Genomic DNA, 22,500 nt, shown 5'->3' with positions numbered 1-22,500 from the left:
TAGTATATTGGGGTGTCCTATGGAACGGCCTAGGTGAGATATATTATATTGTGTGCATGTAAGTGTAGTCTAGTTAATTTGGCCGTCCTTCCGAATGCTTCAATGATTTCACGCGAGCACGCCAGCCATCACAGTACTTTCCTGGGATCACGTCTACAGTGATAATTCGACAGTGAAAATTCGTAGGAGTACTGAAGGTGACTTCCAGGATATGCTTCTTAAATATGTCCATTTGATCCTCTCTAAACTTAGATAGTCATTATTATTGAGTGTCAGAAAAACTAACATTTTGTATTACATTATATTATTTTACATAAATTCATATTATACTATATTATATATACTATATTATATATGCTATATCATGTTATATTATATTATATCATATCATATTCTATCTGTTTAAATGTTGATTTTGTTTCTTCATAGACGCAATATAATATTCCCTGTTTCGTATTTCTGTAATATCGCCAATTTGTCCACTTTTCAGGCATAAAAGTCATCATTTTTTGTTCATTTTATTATTATAATTTTTGTTGTTGTTGTTGTTGCTGCTGCTGTTGTTGCGGTTGTTGTCGTCATTATCCTCGTCATCATCAACAGCATAACTTCTACTGTTATTATTATTAGCGTTGTTGTTGTTACTATTCTACTCCCTGTTGTACTGGTTTTGATAGCACTTATAATAGTTCCAGTATATATTTGCAGCCTCTTTTTTTTTTTTGTTTTGTTTATTTGTGACTTTGTCATTGCTGTTATCGTCATCGTCGTCGTTCTCGTTGTTGTTTTGTCTTCTCGGTCATAATCGTTGCCGCATTTATTCTTGTTGCTGTTGTTACCGTTGTCACTAGTATATTTGACGAAGTTGTATCGTCACTACCGCCATCATCACCACCATTTCTACTATGACCACCATATCCACCACCCACCATGAAAACTATTTATAATGACTACTACACGCAGCCATTTCACTTTATCACACTCCATCATTCAACCTTGCTCCATTTTCTGTACCATTATTGAATTTATAATGTTGTGTAAAAATAACAAAAAATAATTCTTCGTCACTTATGTAAATCTAATTTTTTTCCCCAGGATACTTTAGAAGACAAGTTAGACTCGACAGACAAGCATTTCCAGGCAAAAGACGAAGATACTGAAAGAATTAAAACAAGTCTTTCCGTTTCAAAAGATGAGTGCGCAAAAGATGACAACCGTCTGTCTCAGAAATATGGAGCAGAAAAAGTTGCGAGTTTGGAGGAAGTTAACGGTTCAAGCAGTTACCAAAAAGAAAAAGAAATGGAAGAGAAGAAAAAAGATATTTATGTGTCAAGTGTTGACAGAAGTAAAGATTTGATTGAAGGAAAAGAAATAATAAAGCCAAAAGACCGTTCGGTAGAAGGGGATATAGCTAAACTGAGGAAGGATGACATCGATAAAGTTAGGCATTTCACTGAAGCAGACGATAAAAAAGTAGACGATAAAATAACGAAACATGCAGATGACAAAGAAAATATCTGTGAAACCCGTTCGAGAGAGCAAACTACCGGCCTTAATGAGAGAATTAGTGTAGTGAAACCAGTGGCGATTGAAATAAAGAAAGATTACGTTAATGAAGACATTGGTCGTTCTCGAAATGACGTCAGCACCAGTGAAAGCAATAATAACAAGTTTTATTTGGTAGCAGATGAGAAAATATCTGTGATTAAAACAGGTGATAAGATAGAGAAAACAATACACTCAACAGATGTCGTCCGTTTAGAACCTATTCAGAGATTTTCTGCAAATGAAAACACCTGTTCGTTAGAATTTGGTCAAAGTGTACAGCTTCTAACAATGCCTGCTCCGTTGATCAGAAAAGAAGTTTCGAAGAAAGGGGACTCTGGTGATACCAACACAACTAGTTCTCAAGTTGAAGTCGGTAAATGTATCAAAATTGTGAAAAGGTCAGCTTTCGATCAGAAGCCAACCGAACATTTAGAAAAACAACATAAAGAAAAAGAGAAGACAACAGACAAACCTCCAGTCGATACAGGCAAAGATTTAGCAAAAATGAATTCTTCCAAATCGACTGAAAAGGCCGAAGTAGAAAAATACGAATCAAAGAAGGATGCAACTTCTGCTGAATTGAGTAACAATCTCTTTAAAACTGACAAGACGAGCTCGATAAAAGGAAATATAGATCTTCCTAAAGTAGAACTTCACGAAACTAAGATGGATGTTCGCCAAAAAGAAGACATCCTTCCATCTAAGATAGACGAACATGACATAAAAGAAAAGAAACAATCAACAAAAGTTGATCTTGCCCTGTCTAAGGAAGATATTTTCGAAACTAAAACAAGAACTCAGAAAAAGGAAGGCGACATTCTTGAAGGTAAGAAAGAGCGCGGTGAGTTAGGGGACATTTATGAAACAAAACACATACTTCCAAAGGATGAAGACAATTTACTCTCTGAAAAAGACAATTATGAGAAAAAGAAAGATGAGTATTCGACAAGCAAGGATAGCAGTATACATATAGTAGAGAGCAATGAATCAAAAAAGGATAGATTTTCTATAAATGAGGGCAGTTCCATCAAATATAAACACTTGGAAGTAGGAGAAATGCATCACTTTAAGGTAGACAGCAATAAATCCAACAAAAATCAATTTGCAAGTGTTGGTGACATTCTTCAGAGTGAAGTAGACATCTCCGAAAAGAAAAAGCAGAAACATTCTTCTGACGAAGCTGTCTATCTATCCAATGACAAACACTTGATAGATGAGAAAACTCAGCCCCCTAAAGGTGAGAGTCCTGGCACAAAGGAGGAAGAACATCCAAAGGAACAGGAACAGGACAGACTCCCGTCTAATTTGAACAATTTTAGCATGAAAGTCGAGGAGCATTTTGAAAACAAAGACATTCTTCTATCTAAAGCAGACATCTACGAAACTAAGCACGTTTGCTCTGAATCAATGGCGAATAAGGATGCCAAAAAGGAGGATACTTCTCTGTCTATAACGAAAAAAGATAAACCATCCGCAGGAAAGGACAATACCGAAACAAAGGAGTTAGAGCGTCTTGAATCTAAGGTAGACATTCTTGAAACAAAGAAAATTGAGCATCCAACAGATGAGGAGAGTTGTCTGTCAAAAGGCGGCAAAGATAAACTCTCAACAAACAAAGACACTCACCTGTCAAAGGTAGATAGTAATGAAACTGTAAAAGATTGCAGCAGTATCTCTAAGCAAAAAACATCTGAAGAAAATAAATCTAAACCTGTGGACAGGTGTGAGACAGAGGACGGTTCTAGCGAAAACAAAAATAAGATTTCTACTGACATAGACAGAATTGACATATATGAAACAAAGCATCATATACTTGAAGATAGTCTTTCCTCTGCAGTAGGCACTTGCGTAACGATTAAAGATAAACAATTCCAAAATAAGGAATGTCTCAGCTTTGAAATAAAGGAAAGTGAGATAATCACAAAGGAGAGCATTCGTCCAGCTAAGAAAGACACAGCTGAAGAGAAGAGGCCTACAGACAGAGACAGTCGTCTGTATAAAGGAGACAGCTTTGATATAAAGGAAAGTGAAATAATTACAAAAGAAAGCATTCGTCCAGCTAAGAAAGACACAGCTGAAGAGAAGAGGCCTACAGACAGAGACAGTCGTCTGTATAAAGGAGACAGCTTTGATATAAATGAAAGTGAAATAATCACAAAAGAAAGCATTCGTCCAGCTAAGAAAGACACAGCTGAAGAGAAGAGGCCTACAGACAGAGACAGTCGTCTGTGTAAAGGGGACAGCTTTGATATAAAGGAAAGTGAAATAATTACAAAAGAAAGCATTCGTCCAGCCAAGAAAGACACAGCTGAAGAGAAGAGGCCTACAGACAGAGACAGTCGTCTGTATAAAGGAGACAGCTTTGATATAAAGGAAAGTGAAATAATTACAAAAGAAAGCATTCGTCCAGCCAAGAAAGACACAGCTGAAGAGAAGAGGCCTACAGACAGAGACAGTCGTCTGTATAAAGGAGACAGCTTTGATATAAATGAAAGTGAAATAATCACAAAAGAAAGCATTCGTCCAGCTAAGAAAGACACAGCTGAAGAGAAGAGGCCTACAGACAGAGACAGTCGTCTGTGTAAAGGGGACAGCTTTGATATAAAGGAAAGTGAAATAATTACAAAAGAAAGCATTCGTCCAGCCAAGAAAGACACAGCTGAAGAGAAGAGGCCTACAGACAGAGACAGTCGTCTGTATAAAGGAGACAGCTTTGATATAAAGGAAAGTGAAATAATTACAAAAGAAAGCATTCGTCCAGCCAAGAAAGACACAGCTGAAGAGAAGAGGCCTACAGACAGAGACAGTCGTCTGTATAAAGGAGACAGCTTTGATATAAATGAAAGTGAAATAATCACAAAAGAAAGCATTCGTCCAGCTAAGAAAGACATAGCTGAAGAGAAGAGGCCTACAGACAGAGACAGTCGTCTGTATAAAGGAGACAGCTTTGATATAAATGAAAGTGAAATAATCACGAAAGAAAGCATTCGTCCAGCTAAGAAATACACAGCTGAAGAGAAGAGGCCTACAGACAGAGACAGTCGTCTGTATAAAGGAGACAGCTTTGATATAAATGAAAGTGAAATAATCACAAAAGAAAGCATTCGTCCAGCTAAGAAAGACACAGCTGAAGAGAAGAGGCCTACAGACAGAGACAGTCGTCTGTATAAAGGAGACAGCTTTGATATAAATGAAAGTGAAATAATCACGAAAGAAAGCATTCGTCCAGCTAAGAAAGACACAGCTGAAGAGAAGAGGCCTACAGACAGAGACAGTCGTCTGTATAAAGGAGACAGCTTTGATATAAAGGAAAGTGAAATAATTACAAAAGAAAGCATTCGTCCAGCCAAGAAAGACACAGCTGAAGAGAAGAGGCCTACAGACAGAGACAGTCGTCTGTATAAAGGAGACAGCTTTGATATAAATGAAAGTGAAATAATCACAAAAGAAAGCATTCGTCCAGCTAAGAAAGACACAGCTGAAGAGAAGAGGCCTACAGACAGAGACAGTCGTCTGTATAAAGGAGACAGCTTTGATATAAATGAAAGTGAAATAATCACAAAAGAAAGCATTCGTCCAGCTAAGAAAGACATAGCTGAAGAGAAGAGGCCTACAGACAGAGACAGTCGTCTGTATAAAGGAGACAGCTTTGATATAAATGAAAGTGAAATAATCACAAAAGAAAGCATTCGTCCAGATAAGAAAGACACAGCTGAAGAGAAGAGGCCTACAGACAGAGACAGTCGTCTGTATAAAGGAGACAGCTTTGATATAAATGAAAGTGAAATAATCACAAAAGAAAGCATTCGTCCAGCTAAGAAAGACATAGCTGAAGAGAAGAGGCCTACAGACAGAGACAGTCGTCTGTATAAAGGAGACAGCTTTGATATAAATGAAAGTGAAATAATTACAAAAGAAAGCATTCGTCCAGCTAAGAAAGACACAGCTGAAGAGAAGAGGCCTACAGACAGAGACAGTCGTCTGTATAAAGGAGACAGCTTTGATATAAATGAAAGTGAAATAATCACAAAAGAAAGCATTCGTCCAGCTAAGAAAGACATAGCTGAAGAGAAGAGGCCTACAGACAGAGACAGTCGTCTGTATAAAGGAGACAGCTTTGATATAAATGAAAGTGAAATAATTACAAAAGAAAGCATTCGTCCAGCTAAGAAAGACATCGCTGAAGAGAAGAGGCCTACAGACAGAGACAGTCGTCTGTATAAAGGAGACAGCTTTGATATAAATGAAAGTGAAATAATCACAAAAGAAAGCATTCGTCCAGCTAAGAAAGACACAGCTGAAGAGAAGAGGCCTACAGACAGAGACAGTCGTCTGTATAAAGGAGACAGCTTTGATATAAATGAAAGTGAAATAATCACAAAAGAAAGCATTCGTCCAGCTAAGAAAGACACAGCTGAAGAGAAGAGGCCTACAGACAGAGACAGTCGTCTGTATAAAGGAGACAGCTTTGATATAAATGAAAGTGAAATAATCACAAAAGAAAGCATTCGTCCAGCTAAGAAAGACATAGCTGAAGAGAAGAGGCCTACAGACAGAGACAGTCGTCTGTATAAAGGAGACAGCTTTGATATAAATGAAAGTGAAATAATCACAAAAGAAAGCATTCGTCCAGCTAAGAAAGACATAGCTGAAGAGAAGAGGCCTACAGACAGAGACAGTCGTCTGTATAAAGGAGACAGCTTTGATATAAATGAAAGTGAAATAATCACAAAAGAAAGCATACGTCCAGCTAAGAAAGACACAGCTGAAGAGAAGAGGCCTACAGACAGAGACAGTCGTCTGTATAAAGGAGACAGCTTTGATATAAATGAAAGTGAAATAATCACAAAAGAAAGCATTCGTCCAGCTAAGAAAGACACAGCTGAAGAGAAGAGGCCTACAGACAGAGACAGTCGTCTGTATAAAGGAGACAGCTTTGATATAAATGAAAGTGAAATAATCACAAAAGAAAGCATTCGTCCAGCTAAGAAAGACACAGCTGAAGAGAAGAGGCCTACAGACAGAGACAGTTGTCTGTATAAAGGAGACAGCTTTGATATAAATGAAAGTGAAATAATCACAAAAGAAAGCCTTCGTCCAGCTAAGAAAGACACAGCTGAAGAGAAGAGGCCTACAGACAGAGACAGTCGTCTGTATAAAGGAGACAGCTTTGATATAAATGAAAGTGAAATAATCACAAAAGAAAGCATTCGTCCAGCTAAGAAAGACATAGCTGAAGAGAAGAGGCCTACAGACAGAGACAGTCGTCTGTATAAAGGAGACAGCTTTGATATAAATGAAAGTGAAATAATCACAAAAGAAAGCATTCGTCCAGCTAAGAAAGACACAGCTGAAGAGAAGAGGCCTACAGACAGAGACAGTCGTCTGTATAAAGGAGACAGCTTTGATATAAAGGAAAGTGAAATAATCACAAAAGAAAGCCTTCGTCCAGCTAAGAAAGACACAGCTGAAGAGAAGAGGCCTACAGACAGAGACAGTCGTCTGTATAAAGGAGACAGCTTTGATATAAATGAAAGTGAAATAATCACAAAAGAAAGCATTCGTCCAGCTAAGAAAGACACAGCTGAAGAGAAGAGGCCTACAGACAGAGACAGTCGTCTGTATAAAGGAGACAGCTTTGATATAAAGGAAAGTGAAATAATTACAAAAGAAAGCATTCGTCCAGCTAAGAAAGACACAGCTGAAGAGAAGAGGCCTACAGACAGAGACAGTCGTCTGTATAAAGGAGACAGCTTTGATATAAAGGAAAGTGAAATAATTACAAAAGAAAGCATTCAGCCAGCCAAGAAAGACACAGCTGAAGAGAAGAGGCCTACAGAGAGAGACACTCGTCCGTATAAAGGAGACAGCTTTGATATAAATGAAAGTGAAATAATCACAAAAGACGGCATTCAGCCAGCCAAGAAAGACACAGCTGAAGAGAAGAGGCCTACAGACAGAGACAGTCGTCTGTATAAAGGGGACAGCTTTGAAATAAAGGAAAGTGAGATAATCACAAAAGAGGGCATTCGTCCACCTAAGAAAGACACAGGTGTAGAGAATAGGCCTACAGAGGGGGACAGTCGCCTATCTAAATTGTACAATGCTGAAGTAAAGGAAGACAACAGGCCTGCTGATTCTTATAAATTAGGTGACAATAAATCGGTAAAAGATGAAAGTCGTGATATCTGTGTGAGTAAATCTTCGTCCAATGATGACAGCATGGAAAGAGAAATAAAACAGATAAGAAATTCGTCAAGAGAGAATACACTTAGCACTACTACGAGAGATAATAATTCAGTCCTGAGGGATAGTGCTCTAAGAAAGGTAGACAGTTATGAGACATTGTTGTTTCCGCAAGAAATTGATGACAATAAATTTGTAAATGAAACCGGTAGGAATGAATTGAAGAAAGATAAATATCCGACAGTCGAAGATATTTATATTTCTGGAGTGAACAGGCACGAAACTATGATAGATAATTGTCCAACGGATGTAGACAGTTATCTATCAGAAATCACTTCCTTTACAGACAAACAAGGCCATGCGGTTAAGAGTGGACCTATGACCTCGTCTGTAATAGACAGCTTTGAAATAAAGCCTTCTAAAAAGGAAGAAGTTTCACCATCTGACGTGGACAGATTTGAAACTAGTACGCATGCTCAGCTATCAACTGAAGGAAGTCGCATTTTTAGGGTTAGCAGTTATGAGCCGGGCGCTGAATTAGAATGGGTTTCTGTTGATGATAATATCTCCTATGAAACAACGAACGACAAAACTTCAGGATATGAGGAAATTTATGCATCAAAAGAAGATAGGAAGGAAACAAATCTAGAAGACGACTTTTTCTCTCAGATGGAAGGCCATGGTTTAAATAAAGACACTTTGAGACGAACTGAAGAAGACTTTTATCTACGAAGAGGAAGGAATGTCTGTACCAAGAGCAAAGTATATGACATTGAGGAGAACAGAGAACCATATCAAATAAATGACACAGAGGATAGTCTGGAAGACATAGTTAAGATCCAAAGTGACCAGGTAGAAGACAGCAGATACGAAAGACCTCTTACTGACGATGAACATCAAATTCATTACAAGGTAAGGATTGAAAAGCAAATTGCATTTTTTTTATTCCTAGAGAAAGAGATAGCGAGAGATAAAGAAGGGAGATAATGGAGGAAGTTGTTATTAGAGAGTTGGTTATTGCTGTTGTTGCTAGGTAGAGTTGGTTGTTGGATGGAGGAGTTAGTTGTGTTAGGTAGCTGTGGTAACCCGATGCATTAAGCCAACCAAACAAGAAATCAAAGTGTAAAAAAGCCGGAGCAAATTTCGCAGGGAATGTCTTCCAACATACATATGTATATATATATACATATATATATATATGTATATATATATATATATATATATATATATATATATATATATATATATATATATATATATATATATATATAATTGACGAAAACAGTATTAATACCAAAAGGTATTCTTTATATCCTACTTAACATGGATGTCTTGTGAGAACAACAAATATTGAGCTTTTTGCTTATAGTGACCCTCTCATAGAGGCATTTTGTGCGTAAAAGCACACATAGATCATGGCTTCTCTCCATTACTATCTCTAGACTAGACAAACTTACGGGAAAATTAGAATACAGCCCAACGAAGTATCAAAAACATCCGTTAAGTATACGATGCATCCGCTGCATATAGTGCTCTGTTGCATTTTGAAATGGTGCCTGGTTACAACATAGCGTAGTGGGCTTTAGGACTCGTTTGTGTATGTGTACCTGTACATGTATGTGTACGTGTATAAGTGTACGCGTGTATGTGTCTATATATGTGTTTATCTGTTTGTAAATGTGTCTGTGTGTGTCTAAGTGTTTGTGATTGTGTATGTAATTGTGTGTATGTATGTATGTATGTCTGTTGTAGGTATCTATATGTGTATGTATCTATTTTTGAATGTGTATGTGCTTGACTGTGTCTATGACGTTCAGTGTGTGCCAATGTATATGTCTGTACATGTATCTGCGTGTGTATGCGTTTGTGTTTGTGTGTTTGTCTGTCTATCCCTTTATGTATATGTATGTGTATGTACGTCTGTGTATGTCTCTGTGTGTGTATTTGTCTGTACGTATATGTATGTGTGTGCTTTATTTGTCTTACTATAGAGGCAAGGTAACACCGGCGGCAAGATACGAGACCATCGAATCTTCGGACGAGTAACAGCCTAAGGGTTAATGTGGTTTTATAGATATGGGTGTCGTTGGTGGAGAGCAGAAAGTAGTGTTGGTTGTGATGCAGCTGGGTACGGTGCTGGTGCTAGTGCTGGTGCTGGTGCTGGTGCTGATATTGGTGTTGATACTGGTGGTGGCGACGCTGGTACATAAACAAAACTGTTTTGTGCCAATATTTGCTAAAGTAAAATGGCGGAGAGCTAGCAGAATCACGTCGGACAAAAATACTTAACGGTATATCTTCCGGCTTTACGTTTTGAGTTCAATTCTGCCGCGGTCGACTTTGTCTTTCATCCTTTTGGAGTGGATAAAATAAGTACTAGTTGACCTCTGGAATCGATGTAATCGATTAGCTCCACCATCATCACCAAAATTTTGGGTCTTGTGCCTACAGTAGAAAGAATTATTTGCTAAAGCAGCTGTTACTGTTCTGGTAACGATGGAAAATCTGTATTCATTGCAGAGGGAAGCTGTTACATTCGAGAACTACAAGAGTATTACAAGCGACATTGAAGAGGTAAGTAAGAATGAAGTGGCCGAGTATTCCATAAATAAGAGAATCATCGAGCATAATCAACGTTGCACTGTGTGTGACAATGCTGAACCTTGGGATTATGGATACAGAGCAATCGATCGTGTTCCGCACTGCTTCCGCCTATTGAGTTTCATTCTCTGGACATGGGTTGACTCGACTCTATAGTACTGTGCAAAGGGATTGAACCTGGTGCATTATGTTTGCGAAGCGAATTTCTTGAACGCTTAGGTATGCATCTGCATGAACAGAGCGTGTGTGTTTGAGAATGTGCGCTCGCGTGTGTATATATGTGTGTATTGTGTACGTTTATAAACTTTTATGCACATACAGACACCGGCGTTGCTGTATGTTAAGCTTGCTACCCAACCACATTGTCCCGGTTTCAATTCCTTTGCGTAGCACCTTGGGCAAGTATCATCTACTAGAGCCCCGGGCCGACCAAAGACTTGTGAGTGGTTCTGGCAGGCGGAAACTGGAAGAAGCCCGTCGTGTGTGTGTGTGTGTGCGTGCGAGTATGTGTGTGTTTGTGTGCGTGCGTGTGTGTGTGTGTGTGTGCGTGTGTATGTATGTGTGTGTGTGAGTGTATTTGTATTTGTGCTTGTCTCCCACAACAGCTTGGCAACCGGCGTTGGTTTGTTTACGTTCCCATAACTTAGCGGTTCGGCAAAAGAGATCGATAAAATAAGTACGAGGTTCAAATAGGTACTTGAGTTGATTCGTGCGACTAAAACCCTTCAAGGTGGTGCCCCAGCATAGCCACAGTGCAATGACTAAGACGAGTAAAAGATAAAAGATATATGAATGATTATCTTTGGTATGAGATCCTGGAAGAATGCCATCGAGCAACCTGTGTATAACTTATCCATCACATTCAAGTAAGCTATAGGCCTGTATTTTTTAACCCTATGCGTCTTTTGGTTTTCGGATACTAGTGTTGTACGTGCAACTGCCAACCAGTAGAGTATACCAAGCTAATTGTTCGTTGTTCTTATGAACAGGTTAACGAGGGCTATCCCGTAAAATGTAAGCCTTCTCTATCAGTGACCGATTATCAATCGTCTCCCGGCTGACTACCCATTTGGTAGTTTTGCGACAACCGTCAGAATAGATTCACTGTTAATGTAAGTTTTGGGAAAGGCGGCGAGCTGGCAGAATCGTTAGCACACCGAGCAGAATGTTTAGCAGCATTTCATCCGTTTTTATGTTCTGAATTCAAATGCAGTCGAGATCGACTTTGCCTTTCATCTTTTCGGTGTCGATAAAATAAGTATCAGTTGAGTACTGGGAATGATGTAAGCGATTTACCCACTCTCTCGAAAGTTCCGGCGATGTACCAAAATTTGAAACCAACAAAAGTTTTGGGAGAGGTCTGAGCACAGTACTGTAGTTCATCTAACCACATAGTATCGCAGTTGTGTTTGTTTACATTCCAGGACCTTCTACCTCAGTGGTTCTCAACCGGGGTCCATTTGGCCCTTAGATGTTCATATAAAATTTTGTTATAATTTATGAGCAATATATTGGTTATACTTCTACAATACACAAAATATTTTGACAATTTTTTTAATACAATTTGGTTGATTTTATACGATTTGGTTGATTTCTGTAGTTATTATCAGTGTATTTTGGCGAATTAAATAAGAGTTTTGACTGTTATTTCCAGCAGGTAGACATACTTAGTTTGTCCTTTGATTAATCTTAATCCTTCAGCTATTTAATGCTTTTTAGGGGCCTGCAATCACCTATATTATTGATTTTGTTATTATCATTTTTAAATTGTTACACTAGATATTAATAGGATCAATGATATCTTCGCAAATTATTTTCTCGTTGATTATTTGCTCCGTATTTATACAATTCCTAATAATATTTAATTATAAAAATACAATAGGATTCTTTTTAGCATTAAATGACTATGGGGGAACCAGTAGGGTGAAATAGGAACCGAAGGAGTCCACAGGTGAAAATTGGTTGAGAAACACTGTTGAAGGTCATCCTGGAAAGACGCTTTTACGAAGCTGGAGGTGTGGCCTTTCATACTCTGGTATAGTGTTTATGTGATGTCTTCCACAAATAGCTGACATAATCAATATTTTCGGTTGCATCTTGGGGAATCCAATGACTTCGCTGCCTCTTTTCTTTATTAGGTATTTTATAGTAATCCCTTGCTATTAGACAGCAAATGCATAACCTTCGAAGTATGATATGATGTAATGGGCACGAGCTCAAGAAAGGATGCACTTCATGTCGATATTAATGTCATTTCAAGTCTTGGGGAAACATACACATGCATAGTCTTGCAGTTATTTTTCTTTCTTAGTCTACTGAGTTTCACATTCAAGTCTTGTTTAAGGTGTGTTAGTCCCGCTTCTATGGAGTTGTAAGTGATATCACCATAGAGTACCTCCTGAAAAGCTCACTGCCGACTCGTAGGTTGTTGTTCACTTTTCACTAAGAGTAAATATTTATTTTTGCTGCTGTTACTTAGCGGATGTTGTCTGAGAGATACTATACGATATTCGAAGGTTAACTGCACTGATCTATTTCCATTATTTCTTCCTAGACAGAGACTATCAATATATCTGTTTTTGTGGAAGTTTCCAGTTAATGTCAGCATCTTGTGAATTTTAATGTCTATAGAGTGGATTTTCTCTACTGATCAGCCAAATATCCCAAGTGCTGGAATTAGCACTGGCACTGCGAAATATATCGTGGGATATTGTCTTGTTGTAAGAAGAAAGTTCCGACTGCCATACTTTTTCTAAATTTGGTGAAATATGCTCGGGTCACTCTATGTTTATTCACAACACCTTCATCTACGTAAGCATACATGAATGTATGTATGTATGTATGTTTGTATGTATGCATACAAGTATGCAGGCATGTATGTATGCATACATGCATGTATATATGTATGTATGCATGCATGCATGTATGTATGTATATATGCGTGTATGTATGTATGTATGTGTGTGTGTATGCATGCAGGTATGTATGTATGCATGTGAAGACAAAGACACAAAGGAAAAGAGAGATGCGGGATGAGAAAGAAAAAAGAAACAAACCAACATACAAAGAAAGAAAGAAAGAAAGAAAGAAAGAAAGAAAGAAAGAAAGAAAGAAAGAAAGAAAGAATATAGTGTAACCAGACTAATAACTAACTAATATCTTCTTTTCGCCTTTGAAATCAGATGAACTTTGAAGATGCTCTTGAAGGCTGGGAGGAATTCGCTCAATCGATACGAATGCGAAGGGTAAGTTATGGTCATAAGCTTCAATCACTTGGTTATTCAAATACGCTAATAATTCACGCCTGCTCTTGTACGATTATCATATAGCCAGTTAGTGACTCTCCCATCACTATTGCACCACGTTCGCTGAGGATATCTGATAAGACTGGATGACATCCGGAGTTGCCTCCCGTACTTGCCGAAAGAATTAAAATAATATTAGTCATTGAGCTGATATATGATGTCATCCTACTGCACTGCCTTATTATTATTATTATTATTATTATTATCATTATTATTATTATTATTATTATTATTATTATGTTGATGCTAAGGAGACTGAGAACAATAAGGATGATGATTTTAGCAATGATGATTGTCGTATAGTGCGTGTGTTAATGTGTGGGTATGCGACACAAATTTAACGGCTTTGTCGAACGTCTTACAGTAAACAGGTTTGTTTATGCTTAAGTTCAAATCCCACCGGAGTTGACTTTGTCTTTCACATCCTAGATACGTCATCTAGTGGACATGTTATGGTTCAGTTGACCATATTTTAGTCCCTTCTACAACAGATATAGGTTTGTAAAGTTCTACTAATGCATAGAATTCAATACTCGATATAAGATATAAACTCATCAGAATAGCCAGCCAATATCATTTTTTCTCTGAGCATTTGGATTATTTCGTTTCTTATATTTGATAAGGGGAATCTTACTCGAAATATAACGGAAGTTATACAATATCTGCTCTTTAGTTTTATATATAGGCTTCACCTATATGCATTGCTTGAAGGTTTTACATTTATAGCATAAACATTGTATTGTGTAAGTAGTGGGATAGAAAGCCCTCAATATTTTGCCTTTGTAGTCATTATTCTGTCGACTCAGAGAAATTATTCAATAATATGTTTAAAGTGCAAATGACTGAGCATTTCACAGACATAATGGCACTCTTAACATAATTCTCATGCAGAATCAATGTGACACAGTGTGTAATAAAGCTATACCTTTCGGATTACAGTTACTATATGGAAATCTGCCAAGTAGATATACTTGGCAGATTTCCATATAGTTTCCGTCTACCATATTTCACTTGTAAAGTAATGATGGACTCGAAACTATAGAAATTTTCTCAAGATGCCAAGCAGGGAAATCGAACTTGGGATTTGAAGATGCTAACCTAACTTCAGATAATAAAACAGATTGTTGGAATGATCTTTGAAGACCATTCCGGAAATCTCTATTATTATCAGCTTTTGTACAATCTGTTTTTTAAGTAGTATAGAGGAGGTGAAATGCAAAGTTAATTCTATTGGGATCTTAACTCAAACATAAAGGTCAGATATGATTGCTGTTAGACATTCAACAAGCCGATACATACACACATATACATACACATACACACACATAAATAAATAAATAAATAAATACATACATACACACATACATACATACTTACCAGTCGGGACTAAGTGAAATTGCCTCGAATATGTCGGCGTGGAGAAAACGGTTTTGTTTTCATTTCGTTTTTCCCTGAACTTGACTTGAACGTCATGACTACTCATTTTCAGTTTTGGTTGCTTTAATTACAGCAACATTGTTTCGTTTCGTTTCAGGCAAAAATTGTCAACCTTGATGACGAAGACAATGAATTTAACAATAGTGATGAGGTATGCATTCGAACAATTTTTTTTTTTTTATTTTGCTTACACCTAAAAAGAAAATAACATATGAAAAAATAAGAAGAGAAAAAGAAAGAAAAAATAACAATACTCTAAAGAAATTATTTTAACTTCCAGTAATTTCCAATAACTTTCGACAGAATCCAGTGCATTCTAAAAAGTGACAGATGTCTTGAGGTAAAATGTTTTAAAAGCAGAAATTAAAACTCTTTCACTTACATTTTTTTACCTCTCGCGTAACTTGGAGCCATTTTTGTTTTAATATATATAATTATATTGGATGAAATTTCAGTAAAATTACTAGATTTTTTACACTCGTAAACATTCAGAGCCGATTAGCTGTACAGAATACCCCATAAGTAATATAACTTTAACTGGAGTTAGGGGAGGAAAATTTGAAATGCTTCGTGCGACATGTATTATTAATGTTAATTATTACTATTATCAAACGTTAACATTTGTTTTAGCTGTGAGGGATATAAACATATTGTTTTATATTCGTCGATCAAACATATATTCAAGCAAATGTGACATACGACGATGAAAGGTGTTGGGGGAGGCAATGCCTTTCATCGGGGGGCAAAAACCTAAACTTGCCATATCATAGCTTACGTATGTCACAATAGAGCCAACGAAGGAGTATTTATGTGGTCGTTCCAACAACTTGAAATAGTAGCCAAATCTCCTTCAAATCACACTTTACTATTTCTTAACGGGAAAATGTCTCATCTGAAAATGTAGCCTAGAAAAAAGTTGGTACGATAAGGGCTAGAATGCCTTTGATCATAGGTGTATTCGTTCAGATCTGACCAAGTTTTAGACACCATTTTTTCCCCAAGCATAAGGGAGATTAAAATGAGCTGAAACAATAAAACACCGGAAGTGAACGGCTTCTAGTATTTAGTCTTATTCCTCTATGCCTGCAAGAGTCAACTTCGCAGATTCATACATCTGGAGCTGATGATAAAAACAATGTATCAGTCATGTAGGAAAATGATCCGATTGATTGAGATTCAGTCGTGTACAGAGATGAATCGATTGAGTCTAACCCTGTCTTTTGCACCCACAATCTTGTGCCCTACAAGTTGCAATATACAGCCAGTGTTCGCATGCATTGTCGCAATTCATTTTGCAGGATTTAAAATCTCTACCTATAACACACATACAGACAGACACGGACTTTGAAAAAAGAGTAAGAAATGCGATAGAAATAAACAAAATCAAAAATAACTGAGAACGAATACTAAAGAGTAATTATAAATGTAAGCAAACGAGAAAAGAAAGAACAGGAAAAATGAAGAGGGAAATAGCATGTTAGAGAACGCGATCTCCATCATTTAAAAGGCACGGAAGTTGGCGTTGATTATTTTATGCAATCAATCTAGGAATCTTAATGAATTCATATTTTAATGACATAAAATTGAAGTAGCGAACCTAAAAATTTTCAGGTATTAAAATTTTAATGAACTAAAATTAATCTAGTGAACTTAGACATTTTATTGAATTAAAAGCCATGGAGAGAAGATCAAATCGTGAGCTTAATGAAAAAGTTCGGTCAAGAAAAGAAAGAGAACACAACTCAAAATCTTATATCAAATTTAATCAAAAATGGAATGCGGTCATTGCAATGGGAAATCAAACTTATCTTTACGATACGGAGAAAACTACGAACATTTTTTTGGTCTAATTGGTCTTCTTCAGGGAAGTACTCTTATACAAAAAAGGACTTGAGAAATATATAGATTTTTTTATGAATGCACAGCAATTGGTGTAATACCTCTGTATGTATGCATGTATGTATGCATGCATGCATTTATGTATATATAAGATATTTGTAGAGCAGTAACGGTTAAAACTATATTTCGCTGAGAAGGTGTAATAAGAACGAAACATGTTCAGAGTTGTTACCCTACTGCTAAGCTCAGATTCACTCCTCACTACATTGCTCGCATTCTATTTTTAACTCATTTTAATTCATTAAGCTTCTACATTATCTCTTTTGCCGTCTTTGACCAGATTTGATCGATAATTTCTCCTCATAAATGGTGTTGTTATCATTATTATTTCAAATTTCTCACTCGCTACATTAAGTATATGAACGCTATCCTTGCTGTTTTCATTCTCAATAAGAGCGTAACTGCGTATTTCTTCCTTGTCTCCGCCGCATGCTAAACTGAGATTCTTTCTGCTACTTTAGGTGAAATTCGAAGATGCTGTTGACAGCGTTGACCAATCCAAAGGCTCCATGCAGCTTGTCAAACGGGTATGTAAATATACTGTTGAATTTTATGTTGTTCTTGTTGATGATGATGATGATGATGACGACGACGACGACGACGACGATGAGGTTCTTATTGTTCTAATGATTCGAGAGGTGTCCTTATCTATATACATAAAACAGTCAAGAGAAGTGCAGAGATATATAGGTAAATATATGTAAAAAAAAAAAAAAAGGGAAAACGAAAACGAAAATGCTCACATCAATATACGTATTTTATTATACAAATACACATACAGACGCATAAATTCAAAGACAGACAGCCAGCAGACTGATAGACAGACAGAGAGGCAGGCAGGCAGGGAGGCAGGCAGGAAGGTAGGCAGGCATGCAAGCAGGCAAACAGACAGACAGACAGACAGACAGACAGACAGACAGACAGACAGACAGACAGATAGATAGATAGATAGATAGATAGATAGATAGATAGATAGACAGGCAGGCAGGCAGGCAGGCAGGCAGGCAGGCAGGCAGGCAGGCAGGCAGGCAGACAGACAGGGTAAGTTATGGTCATTAGCTTCAATCATTTGGTTATTCAAATACGCTAATAATTCACGCCTGCTCTTGTACGATTATCATATAGCCAGTTAGTGACTCTCCCATCACTATTGCACCACGTTCGCTGAGGATATCTGATAAGACTGGATGACATCCGGAGTTGCCTCCCGTACTTGCCGAAAGAATTAAAATAATATTAGTCATTGAGCTGATATATGATGTCATCCTACTGCACTGCCTTATTATTATTATTATTATTATTATTATTATTATTATTATTATTATTATTATTATGTTGATGCTAAGGAGACTGAGAACAATAAGGATGATGATTTTAGCAATGATGATTGTCGTATAGTGTGTGTGTATGCGACACAAATTTAACGGCTTTGTCGAACGTCTTACAGTAAACAGGTTTGTTTATGCTTGAGTTCAAATCCCACCGGAGTTGACTTTGTCTTTCACATCCTAGATACGTCATCTAGTGGACATGTTATGGTTCAGTTGACCATATTTTAGTCCCTTCTACAACAGATATAGGTTTGTAAAGTTCTACTAATGCATAGAATTCAATACTCGATATAAGATATAAACTCATCAGAATAGCCAGCCAATATCATTTTTTCTCTGAGCATTTGGATTATTTCGTTTCTTATATTTGATAAGGGGAATCTTACTCGAAATATAACGGAAGTTATACAATATCTGCTCTTTAGTTTTATATATAGGCTTCACCTATATGCATTGCTTGAAGGTTTTACATTTATAGCATAAACATTGTATTGTGTAAGTAGTGGGATAGAAAGCCCTCAATATTTTGCCTTTGTAGTCATTATTCTGTCGACTCAGAGAAATTATTCAATAATATGTTTAAAGTGCAAATGACTGAGCATTTCACAGAGATAATGGCACTCTTAACATAATTCTCATGTAGAATCAATGTGACACAGTGTGTAATAAAGCTATACCTTTCGGATTACAGTTACTATATGGAAATCTGCCAAGTAGATATACTTGGCAGATTTCCATATAGTTTCCGTCTACCATATTTCACTTGTAAAGTAATGATGGACTCGAAACTATAGAAATTTTCTCAAGATGCCAAGCAGGGAAATCGAACTTGGGATTTGAAGATGCTAACCTAACTTCAGATAATAAAACAGATTGTTGGAATGATCTTTGAAGACCATTCCGGAAATCTCTATTATTATCAGCTTTTGTACAATCTGTTTTTTAAGTAGTATAGAGGAGGTGAAATGCAAAGTTAATTCTATTGGGATCTTAACTCAAACATAAAGGTCAGATATGATTGCTGTTAGACATTCAACAAGCCGATACATACACACATATACATACACATACACACACATAAATAAATAAATAAATAAATGAATAAATAAATACATACATGCATGCATACATACATACATACATACATACATACATACATACATACATACATACATACATACTTACCAGTCGGGACTAAGTGAAACTGCCTCGAATATGTCGGCGTGGAGAAAACGGTTTTGTTTTCATTTCGTTTTTCCCTGAACTTGACTTCCCTGAACTTGACAGTTTTGGTTGCTTTAATTACAGCAACATTGTTTCGTTTCGTTTCAGGCAAAAATTGTCAACCTTGATGACGAAGACAATGAATTTAACAATAGTGATGAGGTATGCATTCGAACAATTTTTTTTTTTTTATTTTGCTTACACCTAAAAAGAAAATAACATATGAAAAAATAAGAAGAGAAAAAGAAAGAAAAAATAACAATACTCTAAAGAAATTATTTTAACTTCCAGTAATTTCCAATAACTTTCGACAGAATCCAGTGCATTCTAAAAAGTGACAGATGTCTTGAGGTAAAATGTTTTAAAAGCAGAAATTAAAACTCTTTCACTTACATTTTTTTACCTCTCGCGTAACTTGGAGCCATTTTTGTTTTAATATATATAATTATATTGGATGAAATTTCAGTAAAATTACTAGATTTTTTACACTCGTAAACATTCAGAGCCGATTAGCTGTACAGAATACCCCATAAGTAATATAACTTTAACTGGAGTTAGGGGAGGAAAATTTGAAATGCTTCGTGCGACATGTATTATTAATGTTAATTATTACTATTATCAAACGTTAACATTTGTTTTAGCTGTGAGGGATATAAACATATTGTTTTATATTCGTCGATCAAACATATATTCAAGCAAATGTGACATACGACGATGAAAGGTGTTGGGGGAGGCAATGCCTTTCATCGGGGGGCAAAAACCTAAACTTGCCATATCATAGCTTACGTATGTCACAATAGAGCCAACGAAGGAGTATTTATGTGGTCGTTCCAACAACTTGAAATAGTAGCCAAATCTCCTTCAAATCACACTTTACTATTTCTTAACGGGAAAATGTCTCATCTGAAAATGTAGCCTAGAAAAAAGTTGGTACGATAAGGGCTAGAATGCCTTTGATCATAGGTGTATTCGTTCAGATCTGACCAAGTTTTAGACACCATTTTTTCCCCAAGCATAAGGGAGATTAAAATGAGCTGAAACAATAAAACACCGGAAGTGAACGGCTTCTAGTATTTAGTCTTATTCCTCTATGCCTGCAAGAGTCAACTTCGCAGATTCATACATCTGGAGCTGATGATAAAAACAATGTATCAGTCATGTAGGAAAATGATCCGATTGATTGAGATTCAGTCGTGTACAGAGATGAATCGATTGAGTCTAACCCTGTCTTTTGCACCCACAATCTTGTGCCCTACAAGTTGCAATATACAGCCAGTGTTCGCATGCATTGTCGCAATTCATTTTGCAGGATTTAAAATCTCTACCTATAACACACATACAGACAGACACGGACTTTGAAAAAAGAGTAAGAAATGCGATAGAAATAAACAAAATCAAAAATAACTGAGAACGAATACTAAAGAGTAATTATAAATGTAAGCAAACGAGAAAAGAAAGAACAGGAAAAATGAAGAGGGAAATAGCATGTTAGAGAACGCGATCTCCATCATTTAAAAGGCACGGAAGTTGGCGTTGATTATTTTATGCAATCAATCTAGGAATCTTAATGAATTCATATTTTAATGACATAAAATTGAAGTAGCGAACCTAAAAATTTTCAGGTATTAAAATTTTAATGAACTAAAATTAATCTAGTGAACTTAGACATTTTATTGAATTAAAAGCCATGGAGAGAAGATCAAATCGTGAGCTTAATGAAAAAGTTCGGTCAAGAAAAGAAAGAGAACACAACTCAAAATCTTATATCAAATTTAATCAAAAATGGAATGCGGTCATTGCAATGGGAAATCAAACTTATCTTTACGATACGGAGAAAACTACGAACATTTTTTTGGTCTAATTGGTCTTCTTCAGGGAAGTACTCTTATACAAAAAAGGACTTGAGAAATATATAGATTTTTTTATGAATGCACAGCAATTGGTGTAATACCTCTGTATGTATGCATGTATGTATGCATGCATGCATTTATGTATATATAAGATATTTGTAGAGCAGTAACGGTTAAAACTATATTTCGCTGAGAAGGTGTAATAAGAACGAAACATGTTCAGAGTTGTTACCCTACTGCTAAGCTCAGATTCACTCCTCACTACATTGCTCGCATTCTATTTTTAACTCATTTTAATTCATTAAGCTTCTACATTATCTCTTTTGCCGTCTTTGACCAGATTTGATCGATAATTTCTCCTCATAAATGGTGTTGTTATCATTATTATTTCAAATTTCTCACTCGCTACATTAAGTATATGAACGCTATCCTTGCTGTTTTCATTCTCAATAAGAGCGTAACTGCGTATTTCTTCCTTGTCTCCGCCGCATGCTAAACTGAGATTCTTTCTGCTACTTTAGGTGAAATTCGAAGATGCTGTTGACAGCGTTGACCAATCCAAAGGCTCCATGCAGCTTGTCAAACGGGTATGTAAATATACTGTTGAATTTTATGTTGTTCTTGTTGATGATGATGATGATGATGACGACGACGACGACGACGACGATGAGGTTCTTATTGTTCTAATGATTCGAGAGGTGTCCTTATCTATATACATAAAACAGTCAAGAGAAGTGCAGAGATATATAGGTAAATATATGTAAAAAAAAAAAAAAAGGGAAAACGAAAACGAAAATGCTCACATCAATATACGTATTTTATTATACAAATACACATACAGACGCATAAATTCAAAGACAGACAGCCAGCAGACTGATAGACAGACAGAGAGGCAGGCAGGCAGGGAGGCAGGCAGGAAGGTAGGCAGGCATGCAAGCAGGCAAACAGACAGACAGACAGACAGACAGACAGACAGACAGACAGACAGACAGACAGACAGACAGACAGACAGACAGATAGATAGATAGATAGATAGATAGATAGATAGATAGATAGATAGATAGATAGATAGATAGATAGATAGGCAGGCATGAATTTTAGTGTCAGATCACCCAGCAT

The 22,500-nt window shown here is 36.6% G+C and overlaps 1 protein-coding gene across 8 annotated transcripts in view; it reads left to right on the top strand.

Annotated features, from left to right (window-relative positions):
* LOC106867396 (uncharacterized) overlaps positions 1-22,231 on the top strand; it is a 214,674-nt gene extending 192,443 nt beyond the window's left edge. For 6 of the 8 annotated variants that reach the window (XM_089355040.1, XM_089355041.1, XM_089355044.1 and 3 more), the window contains 7 exons: positions 1,096-8,646; positions 10,255-10,308; positions 13,518-13,580; positions 15,175-15,228; positions 17,438-17,503; positions 19,640-19,693; positions 21,903-22,230. In XM_089355040.1, coding sequence (XP_089211166.1) covers positions 1,096-8,646; positions 10,255-10,308; positions 13,518-13,580; positions 15,175-15,228; positions 17,438-17,503; positions 19,640-19,693; positions 21,903-22,145 — 8,085 coding nt within the window. In that variant the 3' untranslated portion in view covers positions 22,146-22,230. Of the gene's footprint in view, positions 1-1,095; positions 8,647-10,254; positions 10,309-13,517; positions 13,581-15,174; positions 15,229-17,437; positions 17,504-19,639; positions 19,694-21,902 lie in introns of all 8 variants that reach the window. The other 2 variants (XM_089355047.1, XM_089355046.1) reach the window with 2 other exon arrangements.
* Positions 22,232-22,500: the final 269 nt, after the last annotated feature.

The sequence above is a fragment of the Octopus bimaculoides genome, chromosome 7, assembly GCF_046866305.1.
Source record: "Octopus bimaculoides isolate indiv1 chromosome 7, ASM4686630v1, whole genome shotgun sequence".
Classification (NCBI taxonomy): Eukaryota; Metazoa; Mollusca; class Cephalopoda; order Octopoda; family Octopodidae; genus Octopus; species Octopus bimaculoides.
Note: the sequence above shows the minus strand (reverse complement) of the source record. Positions and strands in the feature narration are given on the sequence as shown.